General features: G+C 44.8%; 1 protein-coding gene across 2 annotated transcripts in view; it reads left to right on the plus strand.

The window, feature by feature from the left end:
* The window catches only part of C5H1orf21 (chromosome 5 C1orf21 homolog), a 221,154-nt gene extending 202,281 nt beyond the window's left edge, over positions 1 to 18,873 (plus strand). For both annotated transcript variants that reach the window (XM_090048257.1, XM_090048258.1), the window contains exon 7: positions 18,121 to 18,873. In XM_090048257.1, the coding sequence (XP_089904383.1) occupies positions 18,121 to 18,196 (76 nt within the window). In that variant the 3' untranslated portion in view covers positions 18,197 to 18,873. The remainder of the gene's footprint in view (positions 1 to 18,120) is intronic.
* Positions 18,874 to 21,694: the final 2,821 nt, after the last annotated feature.

Here is a 21,694-nt window from a genome sequence, read left to right on the forward strand (position 1 = left end):
CTGAGGTCCCTTCCAGCCCTACTTCTCTAAGATTCTGATTTTTCAGCTGCTAAAACACAGGAAATGTTAAGTATTTATGCATATTGAGAACAAATAATCAATAATGACATACCTTTGAAAACAGTAAAATAGAGTAAGACAAGCCAGTATTAAAAACCAACAGCTAAATTCTTGGCTTCTGATGCAAATTAATTTCCATAAATGCAACCCTAAAGGTAGAACACAGAATTTCATTCCCAATTCATAAAGACTCCATCTTATGGGATATCAGTATCAAAACCTTGGGAACCATTCAGATGTTAGTATCTGCTTGTGTGTATCTTTGCTAGAAAAGACTGGAAATGAATCATAGGTGTGGATATCAGTGCAGTTATGATAATTAAAGCCATAATAGGACTCAAGGCCTCAAGGAAAAGTGAACATAAAATGAAGGAATGTTTAGGACCCTGTATTAAGTTACACTAAGATAAAGCATAGCATCAAAAGCTCGGCCCATGCACAGGGCTTCCTTTGGGTCCTAATCAGAGCCAATAGAAGTTGACAATGGGTTGAACTTTCAGGATGATCCATGCTGAAATAGTGCTGAGTGATTGACACTATTGGAAACATAGGTATCTATATTCAGTTTAAGAAACTCATGCAAATAAAGATGCTTTTAAATATTTAGCAGATATACTCCTGGAGCTCCTATGGCAGTTGCTTCTGCTGCAATGAGCCTAGAAATGTAAAGAAAGGAGCACCGCCACAGGGCATTACCTGGCTGTGGTTTTGTCTGGTTAGAGTACTGTGGGGCTGGAGTGCAAAATGATGGCTTCATTTCCTCTCCGATACTAATATCTGATATTCGAAGTAGTTATTTACAGAGAACTAAGTCAGTCAGAAGTCCTAAACTTTAGAAAAGCTGATTTTGATAAGCACAGGAAGCTTGTTGTCAAGGCCCTAAGGGGCCATGACTCAACAGGAAGGGAGTCCAAGAGGAGTTGATTGTTCCTTAAGGGAGTGATCCTGAAAGCACAAGGGAATGTCTATCCCATCTCGGAGGAAAGGTAGCACAAGGGCACATCAACCCTCTTGGCTCAGTAGGGAACTCATGAACCTCCTACGCCTAAAAAGAGAGGCTTATAAAGGATGGAAGACGGGAATCACCACAGAGGAGGAGTATTCTGCACTGGTCCATACCTGTAGGGAGTGAACCAGGAAAGCCAAGGCTGCAACCGAATTCCAACTGGCTACACATACCAAGGACAATTAAAAGTCCTTTTTCAGATATGTGGGGAGTTGGAAGAATAGCAAGGGTAACATTGGACCCCTGCTAACCCAAATATGAGAACTGACAACTGACACACAGGAAAAAGCTAACCTGCTTAATGGGTACTTTGCATCAGTTTTTCATCAGGCCAAAGGGACCACCCTGCTTAGCATGATGTGAGGTGGCCATGGTGAGGGTGAATTTATGCCCAGCATCGGTGTAGACCTTGTAAAGAAACACCTTGACAGGCTGAACACCTTCAAGTCAACTGGTCCTTACAGGTTGCACCCCAGAGTACTTAAGGAGCTGGCCAGCGTCATAGCCCAGCTACTGTTAAGGATATTTGAGAATTTGTGGTGCTCAGGTGAAGTACCTGAAGATTGGAAGAAGGCCATTGTGGTGCCCATCTTCAAGAAAGGGAGAAAAGTAGAATTGGGGAACTACAGGCCAATCAGCTTGACCTCAATCCCAGGAAAGATTCTGCAAAATATCATCAAAGAAACCATTCTTGACAAACTGGCTGATGGCAACATCCTGAGGGACAGTCAGCATGGGTTTGTTGTGGGTATGTCTTGCCTGACCAATCTTAGTTCCTTCTGTGACCAGGTGACATATCACCTGGATAAGGGAGAAGGGATTAACATCATATATCTGGACTTTAAAAAAGCCTTTGATCTGGTGTCCCATGATCTCCTCATAGAAAAAATGGCCAACTGTGGCCTTGGCTACATCATAGTGCGACAGCTAGGGAATTGGCTCTGAGGCCAGACCCAGAGCGTGGTAGTCAACAGAAGTGAATCATCATGGTGCTCCATGACCAGTGCTGCCCCCCAAGTCTCCATCCTTGGACCTGTTCACTTTTTAATGCCTTTATTAACGATGTGGACACTGGTGTCAGAAGTGGAGTGGTCAAGTTTGCCGATGACACTGAACTTTGGGGAAGAGCATCTACACCTGAGGATAGGTTGGTGATCCAGGCTGACAGGGATAGGCTTAGAAAGTGGACAGATATAAACCTGATGATATTCAATACTGACAAATGAAAAGTGCCCCACCTCAGAGGAGAGAGGGGGACCCACAGCACCCTTATAGGCTCAGCAGTGCTACGCTCACTAGCACCATGGTTGAAAAAGACTTGGGGGTTATGACTGACCACAAGACGAACATGAGCCACCAATGCGATGTCATAACTGGTAAAGGAAACAAAACTCTGGCTTGCATCTATAGATAGTTCTCAAGTAAATCTCAGGATGTCAACCTTCCACTGTATTCAGCCTTGGTGAGGTTGCAGCTGGAGTACTGCATCCAATTCTGGGCTTCACACTTTAAAAAGGACGTGGAGAAGCTTGAGAGAGTCCAGAGGAGAGCCATGCACGTGATCAGAGGGCAAGAGAGCAGGCCTTATGAAGAGAGGCTGAGAGCCATGGGACTCTTCAGCCTGGAAAAGCGCAGGCTCAGAGGTGACCTGGTAGCAGCCTATAAGTACATAAGGGGTGTGCATCAGGATCTGAGGGAACGCCTGTTCACCAGAGTGCCCCAAGGAATGACAAGGGCCAATGGTCACAAACTCCTCCAAAACCGTTTTAAGCTGGGCATAAGGAAAAACTTCTTTACTGTCTGAGCCCCCAAGGCCTGAATAAACCCCTTCCAGAGGTTGTGTAGGCACCTGCTCTGGACTCTTTCAAGAAATGTTTGGATGCTTATCTTGCTGGGATCCTTTGGCCGCAGATGCCTTCCTGTCCCTGCGGCAGGGGGCTGGACAAAATGATCTTTTGAGATCCCTTCCAGCCCTAATGTCAGTTTCATATATTTCATAGACAAGGGAATAGAGTCAGTATCTCTGCCTCCTTTTATCAAAGCAAGACCGGAAATTCTTAGAGGAGTTTGGGCCAGAAATACTCCTACTGCCTGCTAGAAGCTAGTGTCATGCTCATAGATTTTTAAGCTGGCATGAAATTATTGTGACATAGTCATGGATTTTAAAATATGAGCCAAAATGTCATGTATGCATGGAAAAGCTTCAGGAAGAAAGGGCACCAGAGAGAAAGAAAATGAGAGGCAGTTAGCAAGAATTTAATCCGGTGAAAATATTGTTTTTAACAAGGTTTACCAAACCTTGTCTGAAATCCCACAATATCCCAACGGAGAATGAATAATTTATAATAGTATCAGTTAAACCTGAAGAAAGAGCCTCTGGAGAAAACTAGAGAATTGGTTTAAAAAGATAAGTAATTAGCTTGACCCAAGAAATCAAGGCACAAATATGATTTCAGAAACTAGACAGGAAAGCAACAAAAGAGTATAAAATGAGGAATAATTCTGAGAGTTGCCATGAATAGTGATGGTTTTCTGAAGCTGATTAATTTTGCCAGAGACAGAATGTAACTGTGTCAACTGAATCAATTGAAATTTGTTGCACGATGTCATAGAAAATTAGGGTTGAAAGGAGGTCCTCTAGTCCAACCCACTGCTAAAAGCAGGACTATCCCCAGCTATATCATTCTACCCAATGCTTTGTCTAGCTGAGTCTTAAAAGCCTCCAAGGACGGAGATTCTACCACATCTATTGGTGACCTGTTCCAGTACTTTACTACCCTCCTAGAAAGAAAATTCTTCCTAATATCTAACCTAAACTTCCCTTGCCACAACTTGAGACCATTGCTCCTTGTTCTGTCATTTGCCACCACTGAGAGCAGTCTAACTCCAGCCTCTTTGTAACCACCCTTCAGGTAATTGAAGTTTGCTATTAAATCCCTCATCAGTCTTTTCTCCAGACTAAACAAGCCCAGTTCCCTCAGTCTCTCCTCATAAGTCATGTGCCTAGCCTCCCAACCATTTTCATTGCCCTCTGCTGGACTCTCTCCAATTTTTCCACATCCTTTCTGTAGTAGGGGGCCCAAAACTGGACACTGTACTCTAGATGTGGCCTCATCAGTGCTGAATAGAGGAAAAGAATTGCTTCCCTTGGTCTGCTGGCAATGATCCTACTCCTAATACAGCCCAGTATGCTGTTAGCCTTCTTTGTAACAAGGGCACATTATTGGCTCGTATTCAGCTTATTGTCCACTGTAATCCCCAGGCCCCCTTCTGCAGAGCTTCTGCTTAGCCAGTCAGTCCCCAGCCTGTGCCAGTGCATGGGATTGTTCCATCCTAGGTGCAGGATTTTGTATTTGTCCTTATTAAACCTCATGAGATTTCATTTGTCCCAATCCTCCAATTTCTCAAGGTCTCACTGAATCCTAGCCCTAACTTTCTAACGTGTCCACTACTCCCTGCAGCTTGGTGTCATCCACAAACTTGCTGAGTGTGCATTCCATCCCATCTTCCAGGTCACTGATGAACATATTGAACAAAACCAGCCCCAGGATCAACCCCTGGGGCACTCTACTTGACACTGGCTGCCAGCTAGACTTGGAGCCAGTCATTGACTACTACCCTCTGAGCCCAATGATTCAGCCAGTTTTCTATCCACCTTACAGTCCATTCATGTCAAAAGAAGAATTTGGATTTGCACATTTTAAAATTATTATAAATGCTGATTAAAATAGAATGGACATTGACAGCCTTGTATTACTTAGACACTTTCTCTGGGACAACTTGGTGCTTCCACAATGCAAGTATTAAATAATAGTAATATAAAAAGGATCTAAAGTGGAAAGCGGAGTGTATGCAAAATTACTCAAATTAACATGTCTGCCAAAGTTTTCAATAATAGCCACCCAATAAATAGATTTTGAAAAATAACTATTTTTCCATAGCATTCCCAACATGAAGTGTAACATGATCTCTAAGAGATGCAAGCTTTTATTTATATACATTACTATTTGTATGTATTGCTATTAGAGCTACTTTCATAATCTATCAGTGCATTTAACTTCCTCCTAGAAAGCAAGAAGACGCTGATCAGCAAAATGTCATTAAATAGCAGGGGTGTGCGAAACAGGCGATATTCAATTCAGATTTGGATTTGGCCTGAATCAGGGACAGTGATTTGATGCGTTGATTTGGATCACTGTCCCTGATTCAATTCGGGCGAATCCGAATCTGAAGTTTTGATGCTGATTCAGAGAATCAGCAATTTGACCATAGACACAGCTTTAAATGTTTTTTCTACATACCTCAACGTACCAGGAGCAGCTTGTGAACGCTGCAATGCTGGGGCAGCTGGAGCGTCCCACAGGGGCATGGTGGGGTCCCCCCTGTGTGCTTGGTGGCGAACCCAGAAGCAGACCAGAAGTACTTCCAGTCCACTCCCGGGTCCACCAGGGAGCGCGCTGGACCCTCCCCGCTTGGTGATCAGCCATGGAGGGACCCCAGGTGCCCCCCCAAAGGCACCAGTCACCAAGCTGGGGGGGCACAAGGGTGGCCCCTGCAGGCTCCCCGACAGACCTGGAAGTGGACCGGAAGTGTTTCTGGTCCACATCTGGGTCTGCTGCCGAGCACACTGGGGAGCCCCCCATGCTCCTGTGGGACACTCCATCCACCCCAGCATCACAGCCACCTGCTATCTTGAGGTACGTAGAAAAAACGTTTAAAGCTGTGTCTGTCCAAATCTCCAAATCTTTTCAAATCTCTCCAAATTGATTCAGAGGGTTCCAATTCGATTTGGAGAGACTAAAGGGTTTCCTGATTCAATTCGGATTCGGCGATTTGGCTGCCAAATTGGGCCGAATCTCCGCCAAATCGAATCAGGGACCGAAGCTTCACGCAGCCCTATTAAATAGTAACCTCTAATGACTTGCATCTGCTTAGGAACTCTCCCCTACCAACAACAACTATAGTTGTATTAGTCTGAAATCCTAGCTGCACTAGTGCAACTCATTTCTTTCACTTGCCTGGCATACCTACATAACATATTTGCTACACTGAAAAATTTTTAGTCATATTAACTATATCAATATAAACAAGCATTTGATCTGATTTCCTAACTGAAGACCCAACGTTCCAGAGGAAAGTGGTAGAGGTTTCTAAAGTTGTACAGAAATTCTGCAACATTCATTATCTCTTTCTGGTATTGAACTGATCAAATGATAAGACATTTTCTTTTGCCTTTATTTATTTTATTTTTTTTTGCAAAGAGTGACTCCAGACAAAAAGAGGAAAAATTGCTGATTGCAAGTCTCATAGCTTCTACACACATATATTTACTTATGCATGCAAATCTTTTGTTCCCTATTCCTACTTAAATAAATATTTAAAAGTGATTTTGATGCTCATAAAAAATTGTAGATTGACATCTCTAGCCAGTGAAGGCCTTTAGCCACAAAACATACAGGCCAGACTTGCCCAGTGCTACAAAAATATGCTTCAACCCTGATTTCATAGATTTCATAAACATTAGGTGCTGGAGGGGCCTTGTGAGATCAAGTCCAGCTCCCCTGCCAAAAGCAGGAAGTCTGCAGGGATCAAATGATCCCAGCAAGATAAACATCCAAACACCTTTTGAATGAGTCCAGAGTAGGTACTTGCACCACCTTCGGGGTGAGTCTGTTCCAGACCTTGGACATGGAGTGTAAAGAAATTTTTCCTTATTGCGTCTGAATTGGCCTTCTACAAGTTTGTGGCTGTTGGACCTAGTTATCCCTTGGGGAGCCCTGGTGAAAAACTGTTCTCCCAGATCCTGATGCACACCCCCCCCCTTATATACTTATAGACTTCGAAAGGGATAAGAGGGTAGTTAGGTCTTTATAAGCATGTAGTCTTGGGCTTTTCTTCTGTGGTTGCCCGCAAGGGAACTGTTTTTGACTGAGTGCATTGTATACCTAAGCAATAGGCAATTGGACTTGAGATCATCAGCTTCTGTTGGTATAGGCCATCAAATAGTTATCCCATGGCAATGACTCATTAAATCACATTAATAAGACTGCAGACTTGAGTCGGAAGATATGATGCAGCCTCTTGTACAGTGTGCAAAGTGTGCCCTTGGAAATGAGTAATCTTCTAGCCAAAACACATACAATGCAGGACTATTAAACTCAAACTCATTAGTAAAGTGGATGGGTCTTAATGCCTTCATTGAGCGCCTACATTCTAACAAAGTAAGAAATGAAGAAATTAACACAATACACAATTATTCTGTGCCTCCTCTTAGCACTTTCTTCCCATCCTTTCTGAGACGACTGTAAACAAAAACAGATTGATGAAAAGAGTTCCCACTGAAAGAACCACTTTAATGTTTCCCTGCTTTGGGATCTGTTCTGAAAGAGGCCACTGTGCATTGCCAGCCCTTTCAGCGATAGCATAAGAAAGGGCTGTTTGGTGCAGTTCAATTTACCCTGACAGGCCACCCGTCTTCCTCGTCCTCCTCCTCCTCCTCCTCTATTTGCTTTGGGTTCTAGCTAGAGGATGCTGGTGCCAAGCCATGGAGTGATAGCGGAAGCAGGGTCTCCTTAAATACCTTTTCTCTGTGGAACTCTCTCAGCTGCACAAAAGGCCGTTTAACTGAGAAGGCTTCAGTATTCCTGCCATGTGGGTTTGTTTATTGGCCTGTCACCTAGAACAAAGGACCGAAGCTTTTTCACGTTTAAAAGGATATCATAAACCATGCAGAATATCCTGGTAGGAACATGAGAACGCTTGCAGTTTCTAGATGCAGTGAGAAGAGGAGCAGTGGGGATTGGCTGTTTATGTCCTATGTGTGTGAGATGTTGCAGGGAGCTGCAAGTCAGTGGTTGTTTTCTTAAACTATTTTTGTGCTGCAGGTAAGAAGTTATGACTTCTTAAAATCGGGAAAGAAAAATTAAGTGTTGAAAATTACCAGACAGTTTTTGTCCTCCTCTTTTGATTTTTCCTGACCTTGTTAACTTTCAGGGAGAGCCTTATAAACTTGCAGTGACACATTTAGCTACTTATAATGTAACCCTTTTAATCCCAAAGATGAGCCAATAAGGTCTCATGGATCACTTTTCATAAGAGGAAAAATTGATGATAGTCAAGTGTTTCTTTGATACAGTGGCATGCTTTTTTGATATAGCAGCATACGGGTAGGTACCAATTCAGAGGGGACACAAGAAGGGTGCCACTGTCATCCAGGGCACAGAAATAGCTTGTTATGCCCTGCTTTGATATAGTTCTGCTTATTTATGAAGAATGTGCACCGAATCCTATTTCTCTGAGCATAAGAGACATTAAAAAGGAAGCAGTTTCCTTACTTGGTGCTCCAAGCCTCTTTTCCACCCAGTGCTCTAGCTAGAAAGCTCTTTTTTTTAGCTTTCTTGTGCTACAAATGTCCTTCTCTTCTGCTTTTTTCTCCCTCTGCTTCTGTGGTGCATCAAACTGCTTCTCTCATGCATGGATGCCCTAGCCAAAACAATACCCAGCCACGTGTATTTGTATTCAGAAGCTGACATAACTCAGTTCCTGATATGTGTTGCATGTGGCTTTAGTTTTTAGCTGTGACTCCCACAGTTTCAGCTATCTTAGTCTGAAAAGACCTTAATTGCTTCTACGATATATCCTGGATGTGAGGGGTGCTTCTATGCCTGTGGGGGGTAAATTATGACCTGCAGGCTGGATCTGGCCTGTGAGGCCATTCTATTCAGCCCGCAGCACCCCTAAAAAATTTAGAAAATTAATATTTATCTGCCCTTGGTTCCTGTCAAAAATGAGATGACCGGGGCAGTAGGACCCAGGGGAAGCCCGGTGGGCTCCCACAACTTCAGGGCCCGCCCAGCCCTGCCCCCAAAGCTGGAAGCCCCAGCACATGGCTGCCCCAGGCTGGAACCGCAGGTAAGGAGGTGGAAGGGCAAGGGAGGACCCCGGACAGGGAAGGAGCCTGGGAAAAAGCGGCCTCCTGCTTGCCCTGTGCCCAGTTCCCTTCACTGCAGCTACTTGCTGCTCACGTGGGGCTGCCTGTGCCTGCTCAGGACAGCCCCAGATGGGCTGCGAGCAGCTGCAGCAGGGAACCCTGGCCACGGGGCGGGCAAGGGGCTGTTTCTCTCCCACCCCGCACTCAGCTTGTCCCCTGGCACAGAGGAAAGCAGCCCCTCCCCCACCACATGCCTGGTGCCCCGCACTGCAACTGCTCACAGCCTATGTGGGGCTGCCTGTGCCTGCCCCAGACAGCCCTGTGCGGGCTGCAAGCGGCTGCAGTGCAGGGTGCCGACCATGGGGCGGGGGAGGGGCTGCTTCCCTCCCACCCCAGCGCACTCAGCACCACCTTGTAACACAGCCCTGCTGCTGGCCTGGGCCCCATGCTGGCTTGGGGCTTGCCCACTGGGGCTGCGTGTGGCGACAGCAGCTGCAGCACCCCCGCTTGCCACACTAGGTGGCGTTTGACACTGTCGCCTCTGGGCTGCCCAGCACATGAGCTCCAGGTGGGCAGCAGTAGCCACCACTGCTCAGTGGGAAAGTGGGGGGGCTGCAGCTGCTGCCGCCTGTGGACAAGCCCGGAGCCAGTGCAGAGCCCAGGCTGGCAGCGGGGACAGGTTACAAGCTGGTGCTGAGCACAAAGAAAAGCGGCCCTTCACTCACCCTGTGGCTGACACCCCACACTGTAGCTGCTTGCAGCCCACGTGGGGCTGCCTGTGCCTTCTCCAGACAGCCTCACCTGGGCTGTGAGCACCTGCAGCAGGGAGCACCAGTCATGGGGCGGGCGAGGGGCTGCTTTTCCCCATGCTCACCACCAGCTTCTTCCCTGCTGGCGAGCAGGGGTTTGGGGCTGTTCATTGCCCCCCACCTGTACCGTAGGGCTGGGGGGCACTGGGAGTGAACAGGTGCAGGAGCCAGCAGGAGCACGGGGCCTGTACCAGTGTCCCGGGGCCAGTGCTGGCGGGGCCCAGAGCAGGGTGGCAGGAGCATGGGGTCCCAGCCAGCAGGGGCTCTATGGAGCCAGGCCAGCTCCCCCCTCTCCCTGCTGGTGCAGCCCAGCCCAGCTCCACAGACCTCTGCAAGCCTGTTCCCCACTTTGGGCCCCACCAGTGCTGGCCTTGGGACATTGGTCCCAAGATGGTGACCAGAGGGCAGGGCTACCCATGCGGCCCATGACAGCCTGCCAAAACTGGGTAAGCAACCCTCCACCCAAAATAATTGCCTGCCCCTGTGCTACGCCCATCATCTTCAGGATTTCACTCCAGGCCTGTGAGAGAAATCTGGCTGCTCCATACCTCCTGGGAGGGGAAATGGGGACCCACTTCTCATTTTGGAAATAGGAAATAGAGGAATTGTGTTTGCATTCTAAGATACAGTAGTAAGCTTTAAAAATAAATGTCCACAAATCATACTTCTACTTTATTACACGTTACTTGCAGTTATTGTAACCTGGAGGTGGGCAATACAACTATATTCCCCCTCCCCTTGTTTATAGGTCTTAGTTTCACTAACATCCCAAATAAAAATTTCCCATCCTAAGAGTAATGAGATACCATCTGACTGAGAACTTGATCTTTCAGGGCACTCTGAACTTCAGCATCCATCTAAGACCAGTAAGGACTGTTCACAAAGCTGAAAGTCAGATTCATATTTGAAGGCCCACCCTATTTTCACTAGGGTATTTAACATCTTGTATGATCAAGCTCTTCAATTGGAAATGGCAAACCTAGCTATGTTGTAAACTCTTGCTGAGATCACAAAATTGGGGGGAGGACCCATGTTTTCTTCTCTAGTCTCAGTTAGTCACTATATTGTATGGGAGGACAGTTATTTTTTATCTGAAGTGTGCTTTTTAAAATTCCTGGTGCCTGTTCCCCCAGTCCGCTCCCCCAGCCATCACCATCTGTTTTTACGGATTGTGAGCATTTATCTTACTACCACAGGGGACTTAATCCTATGAGGTACTGAAGCTCAACAATATGCATAAGCATAAGAGAAGTCCCAGTGGATTAAGTAGGACAATTAAGTTGTTTAAAGTTAAATATGTGCTTAAGTGCTAGTTCACTTGGGGCCTGTGTGCCAGACTAATCCCTACATGCCTTTCAAAAGCAGTAAGTTTTACTGGAATTACTTAAGTGCTGGGAACTCCTCGCTGGTGTCGCGCTACCAGTGTGCCTTACAGGCAGAGTGCTCCCAGGGTGGATGTCAGCAAAACTGGAATAGTTGATTCCACCCCCCAGCAAAACTCAGCTAGACCAGCAAATGTGCAGTGTTGCCAGTGTGCCTAAGTCTATGGAGGGCTTTTGCAGATGTAGCTCTTAGTCACAAATCTCACCTTATTTCACCTGACTGACCTAGCTTTACCAACAGATGCCTGTAGACTAGGTTGGAGACTGTTTCTTGGCTAAGGGGGAAGTAGGTAACTCAAGCTAATGAGTTTTCAGTCTAAAGACTACTCTTTACCTTGACCTGTTCACATGTGTGAAAACTAATGATTGACTTGCCTTTGCTAGGATTTTACCTTGAGGTGTCTCACTTGAGTTAAAAATGAACCCTTTTCTCCTAGTGAAGATAAGGCTGCACTGTTGGAGGATTTTGACAAAGACTATGGTTTTTATCCCACCTGAGGATGAGGGAAACAAGGAGCAAACCTGAGCTAATTAAAATGCTGTTTGCCTTCAGCCCAAGCATTCCCTTTTCCCTTCCTTGAGTGGGTTGACTGAAAGCCATTCCTTATGCTGCTGAATTTGATGTTAAGTGAGAGATGAGTATGCAATTTGCAAGTTGTAAAATGCAACTTAAAATACTATACTTATTCAAATCCAAGATGAGGTTTTCCCGCTATTTAACATAGCTGGGGGAAGCCTCTCATTCTGGATTCAAATACAAGGCAGTAAGGGGGTAAGCAGCTTTTGGGCCCATGCCACAGGTGTTGTCTTCCCCTTGCAGCCTCTGTCCCCCACAGCCTTGGGCCACTTGACCTCTCTTCCCCCCCATCTCCCCTCATGCCCTGTAGCCTCAGGACCCCTGCCTCCCTTCCCTCTGTCTTCAGCCCAGATTTGGGGCTGCAGCTGCAATGCCACCACTGGTGCTATGAGCTGGGCTGGGGCCATGCTCTTGCCCAAGGCTGGAGCAGAGCAAAGGTAAATGTGGGACTGGGAGGCAGTGAGGCCAGAGGCTGCTGTGGGGGACAGGCTATGGGGCCCCAAGCCTGCAGAGTTGGGGGAAGGAGAGACAGAAGGCCTGAAGTTGTGGGGGGGGGGCAGGGGAGGGCAAGTGGTAGGGGGACAGACAACGGACGGCAAGGTGTCAAGGGGCAAGGAGCAGGGGTAAAGCCGCTTGATCCCCCCCATTGCTTCCCCCACCACTTGCCCTACTATTACCTGCCCCACCACTGCCTGCCCTACTGCTTGCCTTTTCCTCATCACCTCTGCCACTGCTGTCCTGCTGTAGCACTATCAAAGATGAGTTTAAGATGATCCTCCAACAATTAGATTCTACACATGGAAAATTTTATCTATTTAATACATTTTCCATGTATTGAATCTAATTATTGGAGGGTCGTCTTGGATTCAGATAAATACAGTATTTGAATGTGAAAACCCATGAGTGTGAGCAGGATGCTGAGATGGCTATTTGTTTTAATTCAAACAGGGTGTTAGTTTTGCTTTTTAATTCAATTAATATGTTGGACTGAAATCTCTCCTTGTTGTTTTCAGGGATCATGTGTAAAAGATCTTTATGTCATGCTTCAGGAAAGCGTAGGAAGTATCCTTGGTATTTCAGCCAGTGTGTTCACTCTCTCCCTTCAAATGCTATTACTGCCTACACAAGTTAATTGGAATCAGAAAGCTGACAATGCTTAAGAAGTAGAGCAGGAATCTGAACTGACTCTAAGCCTCATCAGGAAATAAATTAATTACTTAGATGTGGTCATCACAAATGAAGCAAACCTGGAACTGCCCGATGTCTTCGATGCACAAGTTTTACTCTTTTTCCCAGTGCAGCACATAAGGAAGTAAAATAGCTGTGAGCAGTACCCCCACTTCGATTTTAAATTCATGGACTTGGGTGAGGTTTTTTTTTATAACATTGTGAAGATTTATTTAGCATGTTTCTTCTGAAACATTTTGTTTCCATCTCTTTGTGGTGTAGCATGTTTTGCTGTCAAGAATGGAATGGAAAAACTAGAAAATGAAAAGAGAAAGGGGGAAGAAATGCCAGTTAATGTCAAATGTTTCTCTTCTACAGTGGCTTCTAATAGCAATAATGACTCCCTGTGCAGAGCATTTCCTAGGGAATAAATGACCAGCCAGGCTTTCCATTTTGGGTTATCTAGTCCCCCAGGCTGTCATTAATTTCTAGGAAATGTCCTAGGCCTCAGTCATGGTTCTTTAATGGTGATTTTCTCAGCTGCACAGCATGTCAGTGTTTGATGACAAACACTTCATCACCGGTGCCTAATCAGAGAGATTTGTTCAGAGTTTAGAAATAGCACAAAGGTCTTTGACTATAGAGGAAGCCAGGGGGTTTTAGTATTTCTGAAAAATGTTGCCATTCCCTCTTCTTCTTCCCAAACTAGATGTTTTATTTTGGGTTTTTTTAAGTTGATCTGGTAGCTCCAGAGCAAAGGTAGGTGAGTGATTGACAAAACTTAACATGAACTTGGTGATTATCTTTTTGCACTACTGACCAACAAACACCCTGAGTATTTCTGCTTGGTGATGATGATGCTGTAAGGCTGGCCATAGAGTTTTGGCTAGGAGAAAGCAGAAGTAGAAACATAGCAGCTCAGTGGACTTGAGCAAGAGAGACATTGTTATGAGCCTTTCCTCCCAACAGGTGCACAATATATTGGTTGTACCTTTTAGTCAGTGCCAGTTTTCCTGAGTGAGATGTCTTTGCAGACTTTCTTTTGTCTAAAGCCCGATACTGTCTAGGGCTTTGCAGTTTTTAAACTTTTAAACTCTCTTTGTGAACATAAAAGCCTGGCAAGATCTGGACCCAGTTTTCTGCTCTGTGGTAAGTAGCACAATTCCATTTAAGTTAGTAGAGTTTCACCAATATTTATAAAGGTTGAGTTAGACACCCTCTACTGAGAGAGTCCCATCAGGTTTTTATTCCTGCAGGACCCTTCCTATTCCCAACTTCTTCAGCGTTATGAGCACACCCTATTTTATTTTATTTTAATTGTCCCCAGTAGTGAGTTACTTGGCATGTTGTAGCTAAGAGTTTGGCCAGTTCGTTGGCATGTTGCAGCTAAAAGTTTTTACATGTGCCCTTGTGGAGGTATGTGGTGCCCAGTACCTAGGAAGGAAGAGAAGGAAGGTTGAAATATTCAAAGCCACTTGACACTAAGTCCCAAGATGTATGTAAATATTTGGGGCTGTTTTATGCTGCAAAAAAGAAGTCCTCCTTGGTGTCAGTGTGGAAGAGCATGCCTTTACAAGGGATTCTAGGGTGAATGCGTGCCTTGTCCAGGAAGTCTGGTCAACTTCAGTGGCCACCTATACACACATGCCTAACACCTGCTCTGATGCATGCTAATTAACACTCATTGGAGCTGGCTTGATTAATTGAGCTTGCTGAAACATGCTAGTTAACATACTTCAGCAGTCTTGGTGTCTCGTGTATTCAGTAGGACTGTGCAAAACAGCACCATTTTGTTTTGACTTCCATTTCGCCACTTAGAAGGAACAGTGGGTTTTTTTTCATTACATTGTGTTTCGAGGCACTGTTCCGTTTCATTACATCGAAACTGTTTCGCTGTTTTGACACGTTTCAGTATTTTACCCATGGGCTGTAACGGGAAATAATGAAAATGCCTATACCTTTGTCATTTCTTGCCTGATTCAGATGAAAATTGCAGGGATGGTAGCCCCTTCTGAGGACATGAAGCCTGCCAAATTTCAAGGAAATGCGTCCAACAATTTTTGTGAAACTGCACCTCAAACAGTTGAAAGCAAAACTCCTATCACTTGCTGGCAGCAGCAGCATGCTATCTTCTCGTGCACAGCTCTGGAGGCCCACACCCCTGGGAGGGCTATGGGGCTGTGCTGGACTACTCCCAAGGGTGAAGGACCCCAGATCTGCATGCAGGATGACAGGAGGCTGCTGCTGCTGCCTGAGGCTGGCGTTGAGTGCAACCTGAGCCCAGCATTGGGAAGACTGCTGCTGCCACTGGCCCCAGCCAGCAGCGGCAACCTTCTGTCATCCCATGTACAGATCTGGGGGTCCTTGCGCCTGGAAGAGCTATGGGGCTGTGCGGGGGAGTGAGTTTACAGCAAACTTTGGTCTAGCAGCAGTGTCCCTTCCATTGTTGCTGCCTGCCCCAAGTGCCAGGGAGAACCCAGTACCACCCCTGCTGCAGCCCCAGGAGCAGTGGATGCCGTCTACTTGCAGCCGTTGGGCTGTGCCAAGCCACGGGGCTCAGGGCACGATGCAGCCCAGCAGCTGCAGGCAGCTGGCGTCTGCCATTCCCAGGGTGGCACCAGGCTCTTCTTGTCACTCGGTGGCAGTCCTGGGAGGGCAGGTTGAGCTCTGTGGGGCTGGCGGACCCGTTTGGAGCACAGTCCTGGTTCTCTCTCACCTCCCACCACTGGGCTGCACTCCCAAGCGGCTCTACCAGCTCCACAGAGCTGAGCCTGGTGGCGGGAGGCGGGGGAGAGCCACTGGCCACAGCTGCCTTCTGAGCGGCTCTGCCACTGGCTTTCCACCCCCAGGCTCAGCTCTGTGGGGCTGCAGAGCCTCCAGCAACCAGATTGTGCTTGCCAGGGATGCGCTTAGATCCAGGGCTGTGTTTCAAGCGACCACCAACCCCATGGAGCTCAGACCCGCAGCGGGAGAGCCAGTGGCAGAGCTGCTCAGAGTGCAGCCCTAGCAAGCGCAACCCAGCAGCTAGAGGCTAAAAAGCCCCATCATGAGCCTGGCAGCAGGAGGCAGCAGACAGCCACTGGCCAGGGCTGCAGTTGGAGCCAGGGCTACTCTCGAAGTGGCTCTGCCACTGGCTTTCCCACCACCTTCTACCATCAGGTTCAGCTCCCTGGGGCTGGCAGAGCTGCTCAGAGTGCAGCCCTGGCTCTCCCCTGCCTTTTGCCACTGGACTGCTTCAAAACTTGAAACATTTCAAAACTTTCAGTATGTTTCGAGTGCCCTCATTTCATTTCAAAGCTGTTTTGAAGCCTTTTGTTTCATTTCGATTTCACTGTTTTTAGCTCAAAAAGCTTCAAAACAGCTTTGAAATGAAACATCCTTTGAAATTTCTCACAGCCCTGGTATTCAGCATCCCCACACGTAAAAATTGTTGCGGGAGTGCTTTAACCAAAACTTCAGTTAACACTATCTCTGCTGCTGAAGTCCACTGAGCTGCCATGTTTCTACTAAAGCTTTAGTTAAAGTGCCCTTGCTGCCATTTTGAAGTGTGGGACACTGAATCCTCGAGATGCTGTGGGTGCTTTAATGAGAGTGGCTCCTGAGGGCTGCTCTAAATAAAGTGTCCCACCCACCACAGACCATGTGTAAAGACACCCAGAGTGTCATTGTGCCTAGTTCCCTTCATGGTGAAATAGGATTAGAAGTGGTTTCTTGCACCCATGTACAAGTCTAGTTCCAGTCAGACCATTCATGTAGAGTAGTTATATGGCATCACACTTGTTTGATAGCATTTCTAAATCTTTTGGCAAATAATAAGCAAGCTTACATTTATCAAGGTTGGTCTGGTGTTGAACAGTATAGCAGTGACTGCCATTCTGGTTGGCCACTTTGAGAATATCGCTCTTTACATGGAATTGTAGAAAAATAGGGCCTTGAAGGACCTCAAGTGTCCCATTTAGTCTAACTCCTTTTTGAAGCCGCATCATCCCTCTCTAAACCATTCCAGACTACAGGAGACCCTTGCCATTCATGGGAGATCCGTTCTGGAGCTCCCCATGAATAGCAAAATCCTCAAATACTGATGGGGCTCCCCATCAGACCACACAGCCGCCCCCTGCTCCTTCTGCCCCCCCCCAGCTGTTTGCAGGACTCTCCCACAGTGCCTGGTCACTGACCCCTTCCCTCCCGTGGCTGCCTTCGGTGCCAGTGGCAGAGAAGATGCCACCACCGCCAACCTCCCTGTCCCCAAGGCTCCCCTGCAGTGTCTGGGGACCAACCCCTTCCCCCCGAGCGCTGCAGCTGCCTCCAGGGGAGAAGATGCTACTGCCACCACCTCCCTCCATTTTCATGGCACACTCTCTCCGCCCACCTCCTGGCTCTGCCCTCCCCCATGAATATCCAGAGTTCAGGAATAGCGAGGGTTTCCTGTAGTTTTTGTCTAACCTGCACTTACAAATTTCTGATGATGAAGACTTAAGGGTTGATAGTTACAAGAAGTAGAATACCTTAAAATAGTAACACTTTAGCTAGCATTCGTGAACAGAGGTACTGTGTTCCTGGAATCCCTGTTTTAGGTTTCATCTGAAACACATTTCAGTTATCTGGTAAGGATTCTTTGATACACTTTATAAGGACAAGAATAATAGCTCCATTGTGCAGGCTGAATTGTAGTAGGGATAGTTATACTTTTGCCTGTATATTAATCTCTTGTTGATTTTATTGGCTAAATTATTTATCTTTACTCGCTGTTCTCAAAATGGTTGTTTTTTCTTGCACAGTTGTGATGATTCTGGTGTTTTACTTCAGAAGTAGCTGTATTCTAGTGCTAAAGTTGCAAATCCACATATATCTAGTTATAATTGTAAATATCTTTGCAAAACTTTTGGCTGAACCCACTCTGACTTGAGGACAAAAGGTATGTGAGAATTTACTGTTAAGTAGCTACAATTACTTATAGCTTCCCGTGGTTACATGAGACTCTTTCACGCACATAATTATAGAAGATTTGCAAACTGTGCTGTGTATTAGTCGGCTACACTCATTCAGCGAGCAAGGGGGTACAGACTTAAAATTCGTTTTCAAGACAAGGGAAATGTTACACTTTTGGAACTCAAATCTGGTTGTTTCAGTTACCTTCTTGCTTTCCATTTTGAACTGTGCATTTATTAGGTGTGTGTTTCTCTTTCAAGGGTCGTGATTACTGTTCAGAAGAGGAGGATGTCACATAGTGCCAGTTCTGCCAATCAAAAGAATACTGCTGTGTAAATAGATTACAACCCAGTCAAGATCTCTTGGAAGTCTTCTAGAGCAAAACAGCACTACATAATAAAAGAAGATCATTTCCACATTGTATTCTCCATTCAATTACAGTGTTTCTTAATGGACAGATAAGGAATATTGCTAAGAACTCTTGGAACTGTCTTTGTTGCTGCTAGTTAAAACTTGTTGCAACTTTTCACTTTTCTGTGTCCAGATATGCAGCAAATCCTTAAAATTAATCTGAAAGATGCTGTTGATTTTACTAAGGCTACTGGCCTATTTTCTATTGGGTGAGGTAGTATTATACAGAACTTCCATAACTGAACATGCAAGCATCTAAGACCCCTGTATGCTGTTTGTCAGTCCACATGTGGGCCGGAGTGCTTCTTATTCCTGGTGATTTCAAGCTTTGGAGATGGGATATTTCGCCATGGTAGGCCTGGTTTTTCTGCTGAGAAGAAGATGAGAAACTATTATCCATTAAAAGCATGTTATCACACATACTGGAAGTGATACAGGAGCAGAAATCTGTATTTTAAAGAAAAAAGTTTCATTTAATAGGTATCTTAATCAAGGACTAAGCTTGCAGTATTGGTATTGCTGAGCGCAAATGGAAGTGTGATCGCAATCATTTTGATTCCCCTTTTTTTCTAAGAAAATAAACATTTTACTGTTGTTATGTATTCTTGTCTTTTACTGTTCATACAGTACAGCCTCCAGTGAGTCTGGAGGATGGGAAAAGCAAAATTAACCCTCTGCAGTGACAACTCCAAGATGCTAACATTTTAAAGCATCTATCTGCAAGCCAATTAGCGGTATCTGTTGTGTGTTCTGTAGAGTTTATTTTTCCATATTATATGAAGAGGATATCTTCTCAAAGGCAGATGTAATATTTTTAACAAATATTGTCATGAGTAAAAATAATCCTAAGGAAAAAAATACCTTTTTGTATTTCTTCTTTTGAGGGTGTTTAATGATGCCGGCATTTGTCTTCATTTTTTATATGACAGCATAAACCCCACAGCACAAGAAGAAACTGTCAATACATCATCAGGGCACAGAGGTTTCTGTATTCAGCTCATTTCTGTGCTCTTTTGTTTGTTTGTGTGTGTGGAACAGACTGTGAATACTGATGACAGTACATCCGAGATTTTCGAGCAGGACTAGATGATTTAGGTGCCTTGATTTTTTTTAGATGCTCAACTTGAGATTCCAGTAAGGGCCCTGATTTTCAGGTGACTTAGCACTGAAAACCCTTTAAGATATCTTAAGCTAAGTACCCAAAGTCAGTAGTCACATGTTCAACTCTTGACCTAAAGTTACAAACACCAAGACTGAGTGATGGAAATTCTAGTGAGTAAAGAGATCTCTTGAATAAGCAAACAGGATACAGAGATTTTATTCTGTTTGGAAATCTTGTTTGAAATAATACTCTGTTGTTTATATAATTTAAGGAGCAATGGTACACTCAGAGTTGCTCCCACCCCTAGCTTCTTCCTCCATTTCCGTAGGCCTTGTTTTAATGGTCCGAGGGCAGAGATAATGGGCAATGAGCTGAAACCACCTTTTCCACCACATGTATACCCTTGAATGTCAATATGGCATTATATCAATACATGTTAATGTTCTTGTTCATGCAGGACTGGTTTTAGACATCTCTAGAAAGAGTAATTTGCCAGGAGGATTTCATAAGTCTGCTGTATCAACCTGACTTAAAAAAAAAGTCAGTTCTAAATCCTGAACCCTGCTGAGAGCCCTCAATCTTTTGGTGATCTCAGAGAATGTAGCATGAACTGAATTAATGTAGCTGATTTTAACATAGAGTGTTAGATTCCAGTAAGGGCCCTGAAAACCCTTTGAGATATCTTCATGTGCCCCATCTTGCGATGCCATGAGCGTTCTTGTTACACAAATTGCCAATTGCTCAAATCACGAGCAAGACTTTATAAAGGGGGATAAGGCAAGGTACTGTGTTTATTATTTACATGAGTTAGACATAGAGGTTCAGGGCATCACAAGATGGGGCACAAAATCAGTTATAGAAAAGTAGTTTGCAGCATAAAATGCCTGGAATAGTAGACTTTCACTGTCAGCCTTCAAATTAGATGAATATTTACCTTGTTTTGTAGCTGAAAATTACAGAATTCTGGTTTTCCCAGACCTCTGTTTGATTTTATTAGCAATGTTCATGGTTATTTTGACATATGGCATGTCCCAAACTGATCTGTACTGTGCCTGTGTCCCACTATACTGAACTCATTTTGCAAATGAAGTAATTGCTCAACCAAATAGCCAGCCCCTACAGGAGCACCAGGAACATGCATTTCAGTTCTTCATGCTACCTTGGAACTTGATCTTGCAAGCTTCATCCATGCAAGGAAACCTTACCCTAGCAACTGCCATTGACTCAAGAAAACAATGAAGGAGTGTGGGACCAGGCCCTTGCTTTCCAAATATAGTTTCCTAGTTCCCAGGTGATAAATATTTCTCACCATTCAAGTTGTGTGTTTAATGTATGCACAGCAGTCCTCTAACCTGTCCTTCAGTATGGAGTTATTTCAGTGTAAAAAATGTATACTTGCCCAATGATAAAACAGTATATTGGTTGCTGTTGTGTACTGTGTGAGCCTAATCAAGGAGGAAAAAAAAACACCTTGACCCTTTTCATATCTCTAATGTGACTGTACTAATAAGCAGATAGTGTTTTAAGTCTTTGTGCAAATTATAACCTGACTTGCATATTGCTGCCTTCAAGTGACAATGCCAGCAAATGCTTGGGTGGGCATCTGTATTGATGGTTGCAATGATGTAGGGAAGGAAGCACTACGTGGAGAATTTGGAGGGAATTAATAGTTGTCAGTGGAAATGACATGGAATTCAAGACTGCCCAATGGCTGTGAAGTGATTGCCAACAAGATTTATAGTTGCTTTTACCAATTACATTGTGCAGTAAGTGTGAATAGTGAATTTTACTCCTGTTCAGCTCCAATCCTAGGCCATAGCAGTGCTTGTTATCATTGACAGCTACCATATAGAAAGAAGATTTTGCATTGACAGTTTTCTGTATTCTGACTTTGTTTTTTTTGCCCAGTTGACTAACTATCTGTCTAAATATTTGAGAGAGAGAGTTCTTCAATGGCAGTAAAAGGAAAATAACTCTGTTTACTGAAACAAAATGTCAGACAGCAAAATTAATCATCTCTAATTTGTCAGATTTATGAAGTAACTGGATTTCCAAAAATTTAAGGATCTGTTTTGGACACTTTGACCACTCAGATAAACAAAACCAACATTTGTTTCCTGAAGACTTGGTCAGTGAATTGCTAAGAAAACTTCCATAAAATTAGTTGAGAGAAAGCAGACTGCTGGCCAGAAATGGTATACCATACTATCAGTGAATGACAGAACCTCTATAAAAATTGAGAATTCCTAGAAGTACTGTCTTAACTGTGAATGTCTCTTCTATTTTGTTATGAGTGAAAAAATGATATTGGTTTTATGATA

Source organism: Crocodylus siamensis, chromosome 5 (genome assembly GCF_052110815.1).
Source record: "Crocodylus siamensis isolate JL-2025a chromosome 5, ASM5211081v1, whole genome shotgun sequence".
NCBI lineage: Eukaryota > Metazoa > Chordata > Crocodylia > Crocodylidae > Crocodylus > Crocodylus siamensis.